The sequence below is a fragment of the Monodelphis domestica genome, chromosome 3 (genome assembly GCF_027887165.1).
Source record: "Monodelphis domestica isolate mMonDom1 chromosome 3, mMonDom1.pri, whole genome shotgun sequence".
Classification (NCBI taxonomy): Eukaryota; Metazoa; Chordata; class Mammalia; order Didelphimorphia; family Didelphidae; genus Monodelphis; species Monodelphis domestica.
Genome location: NC_077229.1, coordinates 509,068,088 through 509,086,752, shown reverse-complemented (window position 1 = coordinate 509,086,752; position 18,665 = coordinate 509,068,088). Strand labels below are relative to the sequence as shown.

The 18,665-nt window shown below is 38.8% G+C and overlaps 1 protein-coding gene across 5 annotated transcripts in view; it reads right to left on the bottom strand.

Annotated features, from left to right (window-relative positions):
- Positions 1 to 853: 853 nt before the first annotated feature.
- LOC100032166 (cAMP-specific 3',5'-cyclic phosphodiesterase 4D) overlaps positions 854 to 18,665 on the bottom strand; it is a 1,134,105-nt gene continuing 1,116,293 nt past the window's right edge. For 4 of the 5 annotated variants that reach the window (XM_007486363.3, XM_007486361.3, XM_007486362.3 and 1 more), the window contains 4 exons: positions 9,497 to 9,651; positions 7,741 to 7,863; positions 6,896 to 7,078; positions 905 to 5,709 (listed from right to left, as the gene is read on the bottom strand). In XM_007486363.3, coding sequence (XP_007486425.1) covers positions 5,284 to 5,709; positions 6,896 to 7,078; positions 7,741 to 7,863; positions 9,497 to 9,651 — 887 coding nt within the window. In that variant the 3' untranslated portion in view covers positions 905 to 5,283. Of the gene's footprint in view, positions 5,710 to 6,895; positions 7,079 to 7,740; positions 7,864 to 9,496; positions 9,652 to 18,665 lie in introns of all 5 variants that reach the window. The other variant, XM_003340569.4, reaches the window with a different exon arrangement.

Below are 18,665 nucleotides of genomic sequence, written 5' to 3'. Positions count from 1 at the left end.
GAATCTTCTCCATAGCAGCTCTACATGGTCATCCAGTAATTAGCCCAGTTTTGCATGCTATAGTGAAAGAGCTCAAAGCTTTCGATGGATGAGGAAGTGTAGCATGCAAGTCTTGCCCAGGATCCTAGGTCTACAAAAGTACCTGAAATGCCCCTCCATCATCAGATTGCTAACAAAGTGTGTGCTCCTGCAGTTGTAATCCTTTGGAAATTGGCCATGATATGTGGCAGTTCTCAGTTAACCTGAACGTTTGATCAACAAGGATAATCTGAACAAAGACTTTTACCATACACTGTCATGAAATTAAATTCATTGGAAGATTTTTAAAAATAGGACAAATGGTCAATACTCTTTGATTTTGATGCAACTGGGCTAGGGCAACCTATATTATATACATGTGGAGGAATGCTGAGCTTGTATTTGGAAATTCCTGTTATTCATTTTCAAACCTGTCCAATGATGCCTTTTAGGACTTTCTTGGCAGAAAATGGAGTGGTTTGCCATTTCCTTCTCCAGGTCATTTTACAGATGAGGCAAACAGTGTTAAATGACTTGCTCAGGGTCACACAGCTACTAAATGTCAAAGGCCACTGTTGAACTCAGGTCTTCCTGACATCAGGCCTTGCACTCTATTTAATCACTGTATTACCTAGCTGCCCTGAGTTCAAATCTAGCCTTAGGCAGCAGGCAAGTTACTTAACATTGCCCTTAGTTTCCTCATCTGTAAAAATGACGCCAGCACCAACCTTCCTGGGTTATTCTGAAGTTAAATTTTAAAAATGGTTTGCAAACATTAAAGCGCTATACAAATATTACTATGTTCCCCAAATCCCTAAAACATTCATAGAATGGCTGTAAACAGAATCATCTTTTATTGCAAAAGACAGAGTCATAAATAGCTAGGCAGAATCAACCCATGCTTTTATTTTCATTGCATATAAAAATTTCATATGAAGGTATTTGATGTACAGTACTATCCCATGGGCTGTAAGAGAGGCTAAGAAACGGGAGAATCATTTGTAATACTCACACACAAGTTGCCACTCTGAAGACATACCCAAAGGAAAAACCAAATTAAAAACAATGACAACTGTCCAGGATTTTCTTTTTTGTTTGTAGTTATAATGTCCCTTTTATACTATTTAAAACAAAAGTAATCAAATTCCTTTGGGCCAGGGCTGCTAAAATCTACAGTTTGTGTCAAAAAAAGGAGGCTCTGTTTTTCCTTGAAAAAGAATCTCTCCTTTCACTGAACAGTCACATATTTCAAGGGCTGGGCATCAGCAGTGTGAAGAAGAGCTACCCACATCTTACACTAGGAAATTCATGCAGCACTCGGGAGGTGACCACCAGAAATGGTGAAATTCCCAAAGTTCCAAATACCAGCTATAGTGAATATGTCTTAAAGAGGAGTCCTTTTTGCTCTGTGCACTTCTATTCTATGTAACCTCTGTGCAGAGAGATTCATATGCAGAAAAGGACAGGTTTCGCTGCTATTTACTAGAGGAAATTTCTGGGCTAAAAAATAATCGTTACCGGATGAGAGGTGATGAGAGAGTAACAGCTCTTGCAAGATGAAAAAAAATAGCTATATGTAGATATGATTTGTGATTCTCATTTCACGCCATTTTCCTAAGTGCTCTTGAAGTCCCCGTTGCCTATCTAGTGTGTTCATCTTGTAGTGTTTTAAAATGAGGAAATGGTTGAAAGGGATTGCCTGAAGCTGTTCCTGGTCAATAGTGGAAGAATTGTGTCCACAGTGCTGCCCCATTGCAAATAGGAGCTAATATTTCAAAGGGGGGATTAAACTTTCCAAGGTTGGTTGTGGTTTTGTAAAAACCAGCTATTGCTCATAATCCAATCAGTTCAAAGTAACCTGGTTGGAATGCCCAGCCCTAGCCCCACTGTTACCTTACTTTCAAATGCAGCAAAACAGAAGATAATATTGTTTAAAGTTAAGGCACAGCCCTGGGACCAAAGACCTGCAGCTTTTTTTTTTGTTAATTATTATTATTTATATATCTTTTATGTATTTTATAGTTTTCCTTGAATCTTCCATAAACAAGCTCTAAGGTGACACAGACTATGTTACAAGAGGAAAAAACATGTATAAGGAGTATGTATACACACCATTCGTTCTCTCACCAAGAGTTTCCAAATATACCAACACCACCCAGTCATGGGGGATGTTTTAATAAGAACTGATAATTTACAATTAACATTACAGTATGTACATTACAATAAATACATGGTTGTAAACAGACAAACAAGACTGTATTACAGGTAAGGTCATTTGGTGAGAAAAAAATGTATGGCACAAAAAAATAAATAATGCATTCAAAAATTACCATAAAGCTTTCTGTAAAATCCATTTCATTCAAGTTTTTTTTTCTCTTTACCATTTGTTCTAACTCTACTATCTCTCATCATGAATTTTTAACACCACCAGGAAAACAATGAAAATAAAAACAGCATTACTGTGTTAAGTAACTTGCAAGCTAAAGTATACTGGTTTTAGGCAAACTGGGATTCTTTTCTTCCCCGTACAGTACCCAAATGTTCCACTTTCTCATGCATTTTTTTTAAAAGCCACCCACAGAAGGATTTTTTCCTCCTAAAGTAGCCAGGTGATGTGGGAGCACACTTTGGCAAGAAGGGGGTATGTAAAGAGGATTGTACGATGCATTATATCCCTAGCTCTTTCCAAAGGTATGATTGTCCATCTGTGGTTATCTCTCACAACATGGGGGCAGTTGAAAAGTACTTTTTTTTTTTCCTTTAGTGCAGCTATATAATTGTTTCAGGTCTGTACTTGGTTAGGTACTTATATTGCTTCTTTAAAATTACAGGCACTCTGTGGGGAAAAAGCCCTATGGATCATGGGGATGAAAGGGACATGCTGGAAAGAGAAGAAACCACAGACAGGATAATGAGGAAGCTCTGCCCATCTTTCCTTTAGTAAGCAGGAAAGATCTTTTTCAACCTCTGAAGCCCAAACAGAAAGCGACAACAAAATAATTCAGGTGGAATCACTGATCAAAGGGGTTCATCTTTGTTCTCTTTGTTGCTGTGGGTGTGAGGGATGTGCAGGAATGGGGTTGATATAATCACTTACTATTAGAGCAACTTCAAGGAATTCTTTCTACCAGAAAGTTCTATGTAAACATCAGGATGGCTATCTGGAGTGGGGCCAGAGAGACTGCCACAGCCCCCAGCTAGCACAGAAAATTGTTAGAATTATTCTCCAAGCCAGTGATTTACTTCTCATAGTGGTCCTCATTCTGTTGGGTTTTTAAAATTATATTTTTTTTCCCATAACTAGGCTCCTTTGTTCTCTCCTTTCATGGGTATCTTTTTACAGATCCTCTTTAAAAACAACTTGATGGGAAGCTCATAGTTTTTTTTTTTTTTTAATCAAATATTTGTTGGGACTATGGCGACCCAGTAAATATCTACCTCTTCAATCTCAATGGAATTTCTAAGGGCTGATTCAAGGAGGCACTAGGCAGAGATAACTTTCATTTTCTAATTTTATATGGTAGGACCTTAAGGTCTGAGCCTTCTGCTGACAAATATTCCACCTCCAACCCTAACCAGTGGCATCACCAACTCTCTTCCCTCAGGGAGTGTATCTAAGATTTCTTCTGCCCTAGCATTTGCTGACTGATAGAAGCCTCTTCCTACACTTAGGAAATCTTATGGGTAGCAAATCTCTTTTACAAATTTCTTCTTAGCCATCAATTTAAACTGATGTGATTTTAAATCTTTCAGTAAAAGTTATAGAAAGCAAACCCTATTTATTGGTTTGGTTAGGCCTGCCAATGTATACTTTTTAAATTCCTAATAACTGGTTCATTCTCTTAGTCAACCAAGTAGTCATCCTCTTTCTCTAAAAACCTGACAACTTTCCTTTGAATTCCAATCAATATACACAAATGAGCAGTAGGGATGTATACGATGATAACCAACTTATTTCTAATGCATAATGATTCTAATGTCCTGATGGGACAGATCTTTCCTAATTGCCTTGAACAAAGGTTCCAAGGTGTGTGGAACCTTCCAGGTAGTTGGCTGTAACAGAATATAAGCATGTAGTATCATCCCTTCTCAAGCATGGTTCATGTGCATTTTAGGAAAGACCCTACTCTCGTTTAACACCTAGCTGAGAAGGCATATCTCCAGCTTCACTCCACAATCAACCAACCAATGTTTCTGTGAGGTCTGCTTTCAGAAAAATTAGAAAACCCTCTAAAGGGCTGCAGAACCAAGGTTTGCTCACTCTATGTGATGAAGGAAAGTGTTCAGGGGAGATACAATTCTGCTCATTTGGGAAAAATTAAAGGAAACCCAAAGCAAAATGGATCCTATTAAAAGGGAGGGTTCTACTACCACTCAGATTTCTTTTTTTAATGGAAGTCATTGGTATATAAAACAATGAATTGCTACAGATCAGTTCATTGCTATTAACTCTAAGGTGCAAAAAAATATTAAATTAGAATTATCCAGTGTAGCACAGATCTGTACTGAAAACTTGCAAGTTACTCCTTAGGGGGGGGAAAATAACCAGTGGCAGATGAAGTTCCAAACATATTATTTTTAAATAGGTGATACCTCAATACATTTAATAATAATAAAAGTAAGCTCTACAAAAGATCTTGTTTTACATATCATACAAAATGTAGAGGTCAGTGTAGCCCTTTGAGCCACACTGTTCAGTCATATATAACAGGAAGACTTGAAATTAGAAAATTTTGCAATTTCTGCGGCTCATCTTCCTCCTGGTAACAGACTCATGCTGTGTCTCATCACACCTTGTTTCCTCCATTAGAACCTCAGTTCGCTCTGGTTGTATTCTAAAAACTTCACAAAATTTCATGTCATGTAATACCATCTTATTTCCAAAAAAATTTAAAACAAAACAAAATAAAAACAAAACGAACCCCAAACCATGTCAGCCTCTGGCTGACAAGCTGTATACTCCCATGGAAACATGTTGGAGTAGACTAGCTGCTGAATCAGCTCTACCAAGCTGAGATCTCATTAAAATGCTTTTTCATGAATACGTCCCCCTTGTTCTGATGCCATGGAGGTGAAAATCCTGGTTACAATATTCCTGAGTGCCAAACTGAGTAATCAGGTTCAGTTTTGTTCGACAAACGTGTCCTGGCAGATGACAGTGAGGTGTGACCATGGTTGTGGCATGTGACATGCACTTTGGAAACCATTTTCTACTTTTTTTTTCCTCAAAAAAAAAGGAGAAAGTGAAAGTCTTCACACTGTTTGTTACGTGTCAGGGGAATGCTCATTTTCTATTGCACAAGGTTCCGCTGGGTCCTCCTCCTCCTCTTCTTCCCCCACTGCTTCCTCCTCAACCTGCTCATCGAGGGGGATTTCAGTGGACTCTGAGTCTTGAGTACAAAGAGTCTTGGAGTCACTGCAGCTGGTGTCTTCCTCCACTGGACTGCCACTGTCCTTTTCTGTATCTGATTCACCATCTTCCTCCAAAGTCAGCTCAAACTGAAATTTCTCAGTCTGCCCCTGCCTGCCTTCCTCCTGGTCATCAGGGGCAGGAGAGGGGCTCTGAGGAATTGTGCTCTGGTACCATTCACGATTGTCCTCCAACGTATCCAAGATGTCCTGGGCGTCAGGATGGACGAGATCTGCCCACGTTTCCCAAAGAGGATGAACAATGTAGTCTATGAATCCCACCTGTTTCAAAAAATGTGATGCAGAAATCAGTCAAGAGGAGAGAGACCCCCCCCCCCAATGCATATCTCCTATGGATTATGGCTTCTAAGCTCATTCTTCATAAGCTAAATACAACAAATGTATGTAGCCCAGTTCAAGGAACACAACTTGAGTTCTTCACAACGGAGAAAATGGAGGTACTAATGCCACTTGCTGAATCAATCAATTCATCAATAAATATTTATTAAGCATCTACTTTGTGTTAAGCTGCTAAAGACTAGTGCATAAAAAACATAATCCAAATCATCAGGTCAGGTGTTCTTATAAATATTTAAGATTGCCACAGGCTTGCACAAATCTCTCCAATCTATACCACAACAGCCCTCTCTGCTCCACAAAGGATGGATGTCGCCAAATATTTTACCCCACAATCAGCACCCACTGCCCCTTTGTTTCAGGGAGCATCGATAACTATTCTGCCATTAGTACAGCATCAAGCATTATTTATTTAGAGCCTATGGTGTGCCAGACACAGAGAATACAAATGAAATAAATGGTTCTTGTCCTCAAGGACCTGATAGTCTACTGGGAGAAACAAACGTACACCAAATATATAAGGTAACGTATGCATGGGAGAAGAGAGGAGGAGGAGATAGGCTTGATGGAGAAAGAGGTCCTTGAGCAGAGTCTTGCTGGATGGTAAGATTTCTTGATGAATAGTGTATATTTTAAGAGGCAGAAGTAAGGGGGGAAGTTCACTTGAGGCATGGGGGACAGCCCTATGGATAGAGAAAAGAGTGCAATGTTTGGGGAACAGTAAAAAGACCAGTTATGTTGAATCATAGAGTATGTGAAAGCAAGTACTGTACAATAAGGCTAAAATGGTCATTTGGGGCCATAGAGGCATCAATGTTTGTTCCCAGAGGTGATAGGGGAGCCATTGAAATTCCTTGGATATAGTGTAGTAAAATGGTCAGCCTTAGATATCGCTGTGGTGGATTAGAGACTCTTGGGACAGGGACCTCTATCAGAAGGCTAATGTAGTAGTAGGGTCCTCAGGATTAATGCTTTTTTCTTTGCTTTATGAGTCAGAGGAGGTAAAGGATCTCCCAATCATAAACTTGTCTTGACTAACAATAAATAAAAAATAAAAATAAATAAATTCAACTTTGTGGACTCCGATGATATGCTTCAAATGGCTGATTACCTGTGACTTTTCCACAGAGGCATTGTGCTTGTCACACATGGGGCTTATTTCCATTCCCCGTTCCCGTTCCCTGTCTCCCTGGCGGAAGAACTCCTCCATTATCCTGTCTGTCCACTGGCGGTACAGCTGAAGAGGCTTTGTTGGATTGCTTAGGTCTGCACAGTGCACCATGTTCTGTAGGACCTAAAATAGATAAACACATTCTGCTCAGCACCGGCTGCTACCTGATTACACTGGGAAATCAAGTTTTCTTTTTCTCCACTGGCACATTCAATGACTGTGAAACTTCAAAATACATGTAGTGTAAGATTTCTTATGAATAATAGAACCATGATGTGTCTGTGTGGTGTTCACACTTGCATTAATAGACACAAGTTATCCCACTTCTGCTGCACCTAGTTAATGCTGCGGGGGAAATTGTTGACAGGCAGGATTAGGACCAGAGATGCTTAAATGGTTCAGAAAAGAAAATGCAGTAAATTTAAGAGATGTTGTTTTTAAGCAATGATCAACTTTTCGTGATCCTATTTGGGATTTCCTTAGCAAAGATACTGGAAGAGTATTCGCCATTTTCTTTTCCAGCTCATTTTATAAACGAAAAAACTGAGGCAAAGGTGGTTATGTGACTTGCCCAGGGCCACACAGATAGTAAGTGTCGGGGGCCAGATTTGAAATCAGGAAGATGAGCCTGTCTGATTTCAGGCCACAACCCTCTTTCCACCTCTATCCTTGTCCTCCCCAATCTAAGAGCTATGTCAGATTTAACTTTAATTCTCAGATATAAGAACCTGGAGACAGACCTTGTTTTGAGCCCAAAGTCAGAGAGAACTAATATACAATCTTACCTGTATCCTATCGGAATAATTATCAAGAAGAAGAACCCCAGAGCTGGTCACTTTCTTGGTTTCAACCATAGTTTTCAAATCAGCCAGTAGATTCATATGTTTAGACATGTCTGTTGCAAGTACCTTAACAGAGAAGAAAATACTTCATTGAATAGAATAGTGTACAAAAAAATTTCATTGTGCTCTTTTGAAGGAAATTTTTCTTTTTCTTTTCCTCTGTTTAATGCAAAGTTCAAAATTACAATGAGACAATTAAATTAATTTTCACCATACAGTACCATGGATATGCTGTGCTTGGCAACTTCAGCTGACTATATGCTGAAAGCACAAGCCCACTTGAAGGCTCTGACACTGGCTTTTCCTGGCATCTGCCCCTCTCTCATATCAGAATTTAGCTAAGTGGAGGTTCTCGTGCATCTGCATCTGCCCAGGGAAGTGAGGACTTACCATACGAAACAAAGGCAGAGAAAGATAAATGTGAGTTGCTGAGAGATTTTTGTAACAAACTTGGAAATGAAATAATGATAGCTAGCATTTATTTAGCACTTTGAAGTGCAAAACGCTTCATCTATATCATAGCTGCATATATAAATGTTTCTAATCTCATTTGATCAAAGAATTACTGACAGCCTGGAATAAAACTAAGGTGACATTATGCATTTCAAATCTCTTGGCACTGACTCAAACAAAAGGTGAACTGCAAAATCACAAAATAGACAGGATCAGTTTAGCAGCAGTTTGTGAAAAAAGACCTGGGTCGTGCAGGAAGTTGTGGCAGACTTCAACACCCTCATGAGTCAAAAGTGTGTGTCAAGAAAAGGTGCCAGTCTGAGTTGGCCTATACTAATTGATAGATGGAAGCCCAAACAGGGCAGATTTTTAGATAGGGTACCCTTTTTGAAAAAGGAAGGCACTGACATACTCTGGACTTCCTTCTGGGTGGGAGCTCTGGAAACCACAGCGTAAAGGGAAAAAAAAATCTGAAGGAACCTGGTGTGATTAATCTGTAGAAGAAACTTCATGGTGAAATGCTAACAGTCTTCAAATATCTGACAGAAAGAACGTCATGTGCAAGAAGAATTAGACTTGTTCTGTATAGCTCTAGAGAGAAGACATGGGGGTCAATGGATGAACTTTAGAGAAAGCAGATTTCTGCTTGGTATAAATGATAACCAGAGTTGTCCAACAATGGAACAGGCTACCCTTATAAAAGCACTAAGTTCCTGTTAGCTCAAAGGATTCATAAAGATGGCCAAGAGCCATCTGTCAGGAAGGTTGTACATAGCACTTTGGCTTTGGGTGGGAGGTTGGACCAGAGATGGCCCATAAGGTCCTCCCCAGTTTCAGGAACCTAATAATAATAATTTAGCAGAATGAAAGGCCCATAAATACTTCCAAATGATTTTAGTCTGATGGTAGAAAAAGGATGTTGTCAAAAACTACTCCCTGGGCTTCCTTGGCATGTCCTTGCGGAAGACAATCTGAATGATGAATTGTAGGCCATTCTTGTTCGAAACAATGGCAGCTCTGCTGACAGTGGAAAACTCATCACAAGGAAGAAGTGAGTGTCTGGCACTGGCACTGGCAGGCAGCCTCCTCTGATGGAAAGGAAGGGCAACCACAGGTTTGGAAAAAAGTACTCCTCAGCATTTCCTGAACTCATTGCCACCTAATGGTTAATGGTTTGACCTTAGAAACTGGCAGAATCTTTCCTTCTGTTTCTGCCTATCTGGAGGGAGATGGAAGCATTACTTACAATGTCAATGACCATCTTCCTTAATGATTGTCTTTGCTTTTTGGTCAAATTCTGGAAAATGTCACAATTTTCCTCCTGCAGCAATTTGAAGCCCACAGCTAAATGATGGTTCTCCAAGACTGATGAATCATTGTACATCAAGGCAAGTTCAGAATCTGGGGGAAAAAAAAAAAACAAAGCAAAAAATATAAATGTAGTTTATCTCCAGTATAATTATTTTTTAGATTTTTTCAGATGCTGATCTGCCTGTCCTTCTCCTTAGCGTCTCAGACTGAAAATCAAGTTACTTGCCTGACAAATCACTGAAATGGAAGAATGGAGGAAAGACTATAAAGTAATTGAAGGAATCCTGGGTTGTGAGTCAGGGTGCCTGGTTGTTAGATCTGTCTCTGTTGATGACTAGCTCTGTGGCCCTGGGCAAGCCAATTAACTTCTCCTGAGTTTTGGTTTCCTGTCTAGAAAAAGGAGAGTGGACTAGATCGTCTCTATAGTACTCTTTTCAGTTCTTAAAAAAATCCCTTTGGGGCCTTGCAGTCCCAGACCTCAAGCTATATTACAAAGCAGCAGTCATCAAAACAATTTGGTACTGGCTAAGAAACAGAAAGGAAGATCAGTGGAATAGACTGGGGGGAAATGACCTCAGCAAGACAGTATACGATAAACCCAAAGATCCCAGCTTTTGGGACAAAAATCCACTATTCGATAAAAACTGCTGGGAAAATTGGAAGACAGTGTGGGAGAGACTAGGAATAGATCAACACCTCACACCCTACACCAAGATAAATTCAAAATGGGTGAGTGACTTAAACATAAAGAAGGAAACCATAAGTAAATTGGGTAAACACAGAATAGTATACATGTCAGACCTTTGGGAGGGGAAAGGCTTTAAAACCAAGCAAGATATAGAAAGAATCACAAAATGTAAAATAAATAATTTTGACTACATCAAACTAAAAAGCTTTTGTACAAACAAAACCAATATAACTAAAACCAGAAGGGAAACAACAAATTGGGAAAAAATCTTCATAGAAACCTCTGACAAAGGTTTAATTACTCATATTTATAAAGAACTAAATCAATTGTACAAAAAATCAAGCCATTCTCCAATTGATAAATGGGCAAGGGAAATGGATAGGCAGTTCTCAGATAAAGAAATCAAAACTATTAACAAGCACATGAAGAAGTGTTCTACATCTCTTATAATCAGAGAGATGCAAATCAAAACAACTCTGAGGTATCACCTCACACCTAGCAGATTGGCTAACATAACAGCAAAGGAAAGTAATGAATGCTGGAGGGGATGTGGCAAAGTAGGGACATTAATTCATTGCTGGTGGAGTTGTGAACTGATCCAACCATTCTGGAGGGCAATTTGGAACTATGCCCAAAGGGCGACAAAAGAATATCTACCCTTTGACCCAGCCATAGCACTGCTGGATCTGTACCCCAAAGAGATAATGGACACAAAGACTTGTACAAAAATATTCATAGCTGCGCTCTTTGTGGTGGCCCAAAACTGGAAAACGAGGGGATGCCCATCAATTGGGGAATGGCTGAACAAACTGTGGTATATGTTGGTGATGGAATACTATTGTGCTCAAAGGAATAATAAAGTGGAGAAGTTCCATGGAGGCTGGAACAACCTCCAGGAAGTGATGCAGAGCGAGAGGAGCAGAACCAGGAGAACATTGTACACAGAGACTAATACACTGTGGTATAATCGAACGTAATGGACTTCTCCATTAGGGGCGGTGTAATGTCCCTGAACAACTTTCAGGGATCCAGGAGAAAAAAAACACCATTCATAAGCAAAGGATAAACTATGGGAGTGGAAACACCGAGAAAAAGCAACTGCCTGAATACAGAGGTTGAGGGGACATGACAGAGGACAGACTTTAAATGAACACTCTAATGCAAATACTATCAACAAAGCAATGGGTTCAAATCAAGAAAACATCTAATGCCCAGTGGACTTACGCGTCGGCTATGGGGGGTGGGGGGGAGGAAAAGAAAATGATCTATGTCTTTAACGAATAATGCTTGGAAATGATCAAATAAAATATATTTAAAAAAAAATCCCTTTGGTAGCATAAACCCTATGTGATAAGGCATGATGTTATTATTTTTGATTTTTGCAAGATGTCAGAAAATGAGTTGTTTTGTGCGTGGTCACTGAGGAAAGAACCTTTAAAAGTTTATGTATAATGGAAGAATGTCAGAATTTGTACTCCTCTTAATTAAGGAATTCAAATGGCTATTTTGGATGTTTAAAAGTTAACATTGATTTTATGATTTGTCTTTCTTCTACACTTTTCAAAGTGTGAGCTTCAATTACTGCTTGTACTTGTTCTTACAAGGATTTTGACAGGGATGGTAAAACACCACTCTTCCCTATTTCCCCCAGTGGGCATCCCAAAGGGACTCTAGTGTTTGGCTTCCTTTCTATGACCTCATTATTCCTTCTACTGCAATCACTCTCCTGGACACGTGAATATTCTGCATGAAGAAATCCTGCATAAATAAACCCTTTTCTATAGCTACTGAAGCCCAGAGCTAAGACAATTGGAATATAGTCAGGGCATTTTAAAGCAAACAAGAAAACTAACAGTGAATACAACATTCTTTTCTCTTTAGACCTGTGATATTTGTGTTGAAAAAATTCCTTTAACAATCCATATTTGCACCTACTCTGCAATTTACAATCCTAGGGAGATTCCTGGTGAAGCTAGAGATTCAGTAACTTGCCCAGGGTTCTATGGGAATTTGTCCTCACTGAGACATGAATCAAGGTCCTCCTGACTCTCGTGCCAGGTCTCCCCTATTCACCCTGCTATGGTGCTCATGCCTTGCCATTAAATTCTTTTCCCAAGTGAGCTGGAAAACGACTTTCTCGCTAGACTTCTTGTTGAATCATTTCTGTTGTGTCCAACTCCATGTGACCTCATTTGGGCTTTTCTTGGCAAAGATACTAGAATGGTTTGCCATTTCCTTCTCCAGTTCATTTTACAGATAAGGAAACTGAGGTCAACAGAGTTCAATGACTTGCCCACATGCAGTTAGTACATGTTTGAGGAAAGATTTGAACTTGGGAAAAGGAGTCTTCCTGACTCCAGGATCAGAACTCCATCCACTGTGCTAGCACTGTATAAATGTTAGCTCTTATTATAATTATTTTCTTATAAAATGAACTGAAAAGCAACTTGGAACACCCAGTCCAATACTCCTGTTTTTACAGATGAAAAGAATTAAGGTCCAGAAAGGTTAAAAGTTTTTCCTGAGGTCACAGAGGCAATACTTGAGAAGACTGGGACTAGAACCCAGGTCCCACGCCTCTAAACCCAGAACTCTTTTCTCTTCTACTGGGCTGCCTCACAATCATCCCCACTGCTTTGGATTACTCCATTCATCTAACTCTACACACACTTGGTTAAGTTAGGAACCATGGAAAATCAACAGAAATAAGCATACTATTAGAAATTAAGTATTCATTTAAAATATTATTACTACGGGTTGTTCAAAGATAAAATAACACTCCCCAGGAAAACCTGAATTATAAATCAGTACCACAAGGGAAATCTCACTTACATTGTTCTCGGGATTATTTACAGAATTTAAAAGCATATCACATTCAGGCATGCATGTCATAAAAGCACAATACCTTCAGAGCCACTCATCGGGCGTCTAGGCTATGCTAATCTCTTACATCGGAATGGAGGGGGGGAAATGGTGTAAGGAAGCGACCAGCACCCTTGGACAGGTCTTAGTTTTCAGTGCCATCGCCATCATTCAGGACCTAGTTTCCTCTCACATATACAACTCAGACAGTTTCTCAATAGGTCTTCCAATCCACTCAATACCCTAACATATAGCGCTGAGCCCATCACTCTTTAGCTTGCCATCCAACACCTTAGAGGTGATGTGAGGACACATAAAGCCTCCTTGTGAAGGGAAATTGTTTCACTCTTATGGTACTTAACAAATATTTGATCCTTGAAGCAGTGTGGACCACATCCATTTTTCTCCTTACAGTATTCCCTTTCATATATCTCACACTGCAAAAGGCCCTGGACCTACTCAGTATCTCCATAACATGCCTGTCATCTTGCCCCCTCCATGCTTTTCTTACTTATTTTTTATTACATGTTTTCTTACTTATCTAGCTGCAATCTCTGGCTGAGGAAATCCTGCACATTCTTCAAAACCAAGATCAGATGCTACCTCCTAACAGAAGTCTTCCCTAGTTCCTCTAGTTAAAGTTCTCTCTCCTTCCTCTTAGCTACAAAACAGGTGCTAAGAGAAGTATTAGCATGCCTGCTGGACGGTTTCATTCTTTGCACATGGTTTTATTTTGTCTCCTAGACTCTAAGCTCCTTGGCCAAGAATATAGATTTAATTCAGGTATGTTCTGTCTACATAGTGGGGGCATTGAGAGGAAGAAGAACAGGCAGTCTGGGACTATTTGTATAGAGGCGAATACTTTTCCATCATATGGTTCCAAGGAGGAGAAATGGGGTCAGGGATGGACATGAGAGAACGTAGATTTCAGTTTAGTATAAATAATCATTAGAGCTGTCGAACAATGGAACACCTGAAGGGACTCTGTGATCACTGCTTCATTATCTCCACGGTATTCATGACACAGTTTTCTGAGAAGCGTTTCTGGGGCAGTGCAGCTTCCTCGTGGTGAGTGGAGGCTACGAGGAACTCTAAGGGCTATGAAAAATTATTGGTATTTTTAAAGCCAGGATGAGGAAAAGATAAAGATCAAAAAAAAAAAAAGGATAATGCTGCTGCTCAGAGTTGAGAGGATGACAAGAACAGATGACAAAAGGTCAAGCTGCTGAACACTTATTTTGCATCTATCTTCTTTGTCAAAGAGAACAATTTTTTTAAATTTTTGTACAATTTTTACAATTTTTTTTAATTTTTATTTTCCCATTTGAATGAGTTTATTTAAAGAGAACAAATTTTGAATTGGAAAAGACCGAACAAAAAAGGCTTATAGGAAAGTTGAAACTCAAGATATGTACAGAGAGAGTAGAATAAAAACTTCGCTGCTCTTTATGAAGTCAAGTCACCAAGACTTGATGTGGTTGCTAAGATCCTATCAATGCCAAATGCTTCAGCCAAAGACCAACGGTAGCCTGAATTTCAAAAAGAGTAAGCAAATGGACTGCACACCCTATAAGTTTGACTCTGAATCTGGGAAAAATCCGAGAACACATTATTAAAAGGATTGTTAATGTACATTTAGAAAAAACAAGTAGTGTTCACAAAGAATCAAAATGGCTCCATCAAGAATAGGTTATATCAGGGACAGTGAGGTGGTTCAGTGGATAGAGAGCGGGAAGGTCCTGGGTTCAAATTTGACCTCAGATACTTCCTAACTGTGTGACCCTGGGCAAATCACTTAATTCCCATTGCCTAACTCTTACTGTTCTTCTGCCTTAGAACCAATCTACAATATTAAATCTAAGATGGGAGATATGGGTTTAAAAAAATAAAATAAAATAAGATGAAGTTGTCAGTTGAAAGGGTTACTATAATGGTCAGGTCACAAGAATGATGTTAAATATAATTTACCTTGTTTTAACAAAGCATTAGACAAAATCATTCTTGCTACTCAAGAGACAGAGTAATTAGATAAATTTAGAACTGGATGGCTAGTTTGGAAAAAGTAGTCATTAATGCTTGAATGTAAACTTAGAAGCCATAGATAGGAAGAATAGATAGTAAGAAAAGAGTCTAGTTACAAAAAACAAAGAAAGAAAAAAAAAGAGACTAGAAAATGCAACAAAATCTAATAAAATAAAATTTAGTTAAGAATAAATATAAAGCCTTTTGCTTAAGTTTTGTTTTTTTTAATCAACTTCCTAAGTACAATAAAGCAAGTATGAGGCAAATAGTAAGTGCCTACTAAACATTTTAAACTTCATTCTCCCATTAAATCATATAAGTCAAGGAAGATGTAACTAGGTAAATGCTCATCTGACAGCTGAAAGCATATCTCAATGTGGACTTGAAACTTAATAAAAATGTACATATTGTGATATAAGGATCCAGGAGACAGCCTGGACTAGGGTGGCCAGCACCGTCCTACTCTCATCTAATCTAAAGTTTTCTTCAGTTCTAGGCACCACATTTTAAGAAAGACAAGGATTAGCTACTGAATGACTTCTGCAAGGTCTAGAGGCCAAAGGTTTCCAAAATACACTGGGGGACATGACTAACAAACTGAAAGCATGAAGATCAAGTCTTTACATAAGGAGAAAAAATGTATAATCGTAGGAGGGTGTCTAGAGGATGACAACCAGGATGGTTTAAAAGACCTCAAAATCATGCTTTAGGAGAAATGGGTGGTGGTATGGAACTGTAGAGGAGAATCCCCTAGGGGATGTGACATCTCTATTAAAGGATTGATTACCTTCATGAAAGATACTCCTGAATTACCAAGGACAGAATTAAGAAAAGGTGCAGAAGTTCAAAGAAGCACATTGGGGAAGGGAGGGTGAGTTAAGGAAAATGTATGTAGTAATTAGAGCTCCAAAAAAGTAGAAATGAATATTTATACAGCACCTACTATGTGCCAGGCACCATGCTAAGTGTTTCATAAATATTCTCTCATTTGATCTGACTCCATTTGTGAAATGGAATTCCCCAAGAAAAATTGGATGACCATGCTTTAGGTATATTGTAAGAGGGCCTTTGGTTGGGAGGAAAAGAGATATGGGCTGGACGGAATCTCACAGTTGAAAGGGAAATCGATTGTTAATATGGATGATCCTGATGATCAAGTAAATTTTTATTGTTCAGTTGTTTCAGATTCGTCACCCCGTTTGGGGTTTCCCTGCAAACATACTGAAGCGGTTTGCCATTTCCTTCTCCAGCTCATTTGTCAAATAAGGAAACTGGGGCAAATGGGGTTAAGTGACCTGCCTAGCGTTGCACAGTTAGGAAGTGACTTAGACCAAATTTGAACTTAGGAAGAGATGAGTCTTCCTGGCTCTAGGCACTGTGTTCTATCTACTGCTCTAGCTGCCCATTAAATTATGTTGGGTCAAAGAAAGAAGTCTTTGATTTCCCCCTTGCCTTTGAAATCCTTCAGCACTTAGTCATAGATTCATAGGTGCATATATGAAAGGATTCCAAAGGCAAAAAGAGTCCCAGCCCTTTCTTCTGAGGGATACAATATTTAAACAGATAAGTAATTATAAGGTAGTTTGAGAAGTATTATGGCATTAACGAGTAGAGTGATCAAGAATGGTTTCTTATAGAAAATAGGGCACTTCAGCGAAGTTTGGAAGTAAGCTAATAGCTCTGAGGCAACTGGAATTGGAAAAAAGAAGTGAGAGATGGAGAGAATACTGAATTCAGGGGACTGCAAAGTAGCCTAGTTGGGGCAGAAGGTGAAGTGTGTATAGAAAGAGTATTGAGTGGCAGCTAGGTGGCTCAGTGGTCAGAGAGCCAGGTTCAGAGAGAGGAGGTCCTAGGTTCAAATCTGGCCTCAGATACTTAATAATTGTATGACCCTGAGCAAGTCATTTAACTCCAGCTACCTAGCTGTTACTGCTCTTCTGCTTTGGAACCAATAATTAGTATAATTTCCAAGACAGAAGATAAGGGTTAAAACGAACAATAAAAAAAAGGATTTCCTGATATTCCTAAAGTCACTATATAGCAAGTACAGCAGTAAAGAAAACTTGTTGAAATGATCCACAAGTCTTTATAAAGTAGCTCTGACTGTGTGCTGAAGATTCAAAGTCAAAGTTAAGAAACAGTCCCTGCCTTCAAGGAAACTGCATTCTATTAGACAAGGAGATTTAATCAGAGAGGTTGTAAGTGACTTAGCTAATTAATGTCAGAATTATACTAGGAACCCAAGACTCCTCACTCTTGGTCTAGTGTTCTTTTCACTGTCACCTTGTGCCTCCTCTACTTTCTATCATCATTGAAACTATAATTTTATGAGTAAGTGAAACCTTTGAACAAAGAGGGTTTACTCTGAATTTAAGTCAACCACATAATTCTGATATTTAGACTATGACATCATGAATTACAACTAACCCAAAAGGGCCCCCTTTGTTACCCAACATGGCGTGCCCTTTTATCTCTTGGTGATTCATTTTAAAAAATGCAATTTTTGTCAGAAGTCAAAAACAAGGGAAAAAGAAGACGCTAAGGAAGCAGTATTTGCAGACCACTCAAGCATATCATTATTTATGACTTTTTCTCGTCCTCTTATAGATTACTTCTTATTCAAGTTATTTGACTTAAGTATAAACAAATGATTCCAAACATACTAGGATGGAATTATGCATTGCTATCTTTAAAATGTTACTCTTCTTCTTCTTTTTTTTTAATCCATACTTCCTCTCTTAGTTAACAGAAGGGCAAGGGGTAGGCAAATAGAATTAAGTGACTTGGCCAGGATTATAAAGCTAAGAAGTATCTGAGTCCAGTTTTGAACCCAGATTCTCCTGACTCTAATCCTGGCATTCTATCCACTGAGCCACCATTATTCTTCTTAAATGACAAAGTTGAATATAAAATGTGAAAAAATGTAAAGAACAGTCAGAGGACCTGGATTCAAAACACCTCTTCCACTTATTACCCTTTGTGATCATCTTAAAAATGATGAGGTTGGATTAGATAGCCTCTGGGTTCTGTCCAGCTCTAGATTTATGATCCTATTGTCAGCTGGCATTTCATTTAAAAAAATAAAAGGATCAAAACTCATTTCACAGAGGTGACAGTTGCTCAAGTCTGGTCAAATGGTTGTGGTCCTTTATTTGGTCTATATTTAAATATAAGTAGCATTTCATAATTATTCTGAATTCTCAGAAAGAAAAAAACCGAACAGATGAAAAAATGAAATAAAGCAGTAAAAGACCCATAAAATATTTTATAAATAAATGTATTTTTTGTGATAGTTTGGGGTAATATCCAATAGTAATATATTGTTATTTATGAGTTCTCAGGAAAAGGATTATTCACATCTGCCATTTCTAAACAGTTTGACTAGTAAATGGTCTTCTGTGCTCCAGTCGCCCCAGTCTGTTCTTCTGCCAGGATGATGAAATGCACTTGCTGCTATCACCACATCTCAAAAATTTGGTGACGTTCCCAATCCTCCTTTTTGTGAGTCACTAAATTGTATTCTGCTATAGGG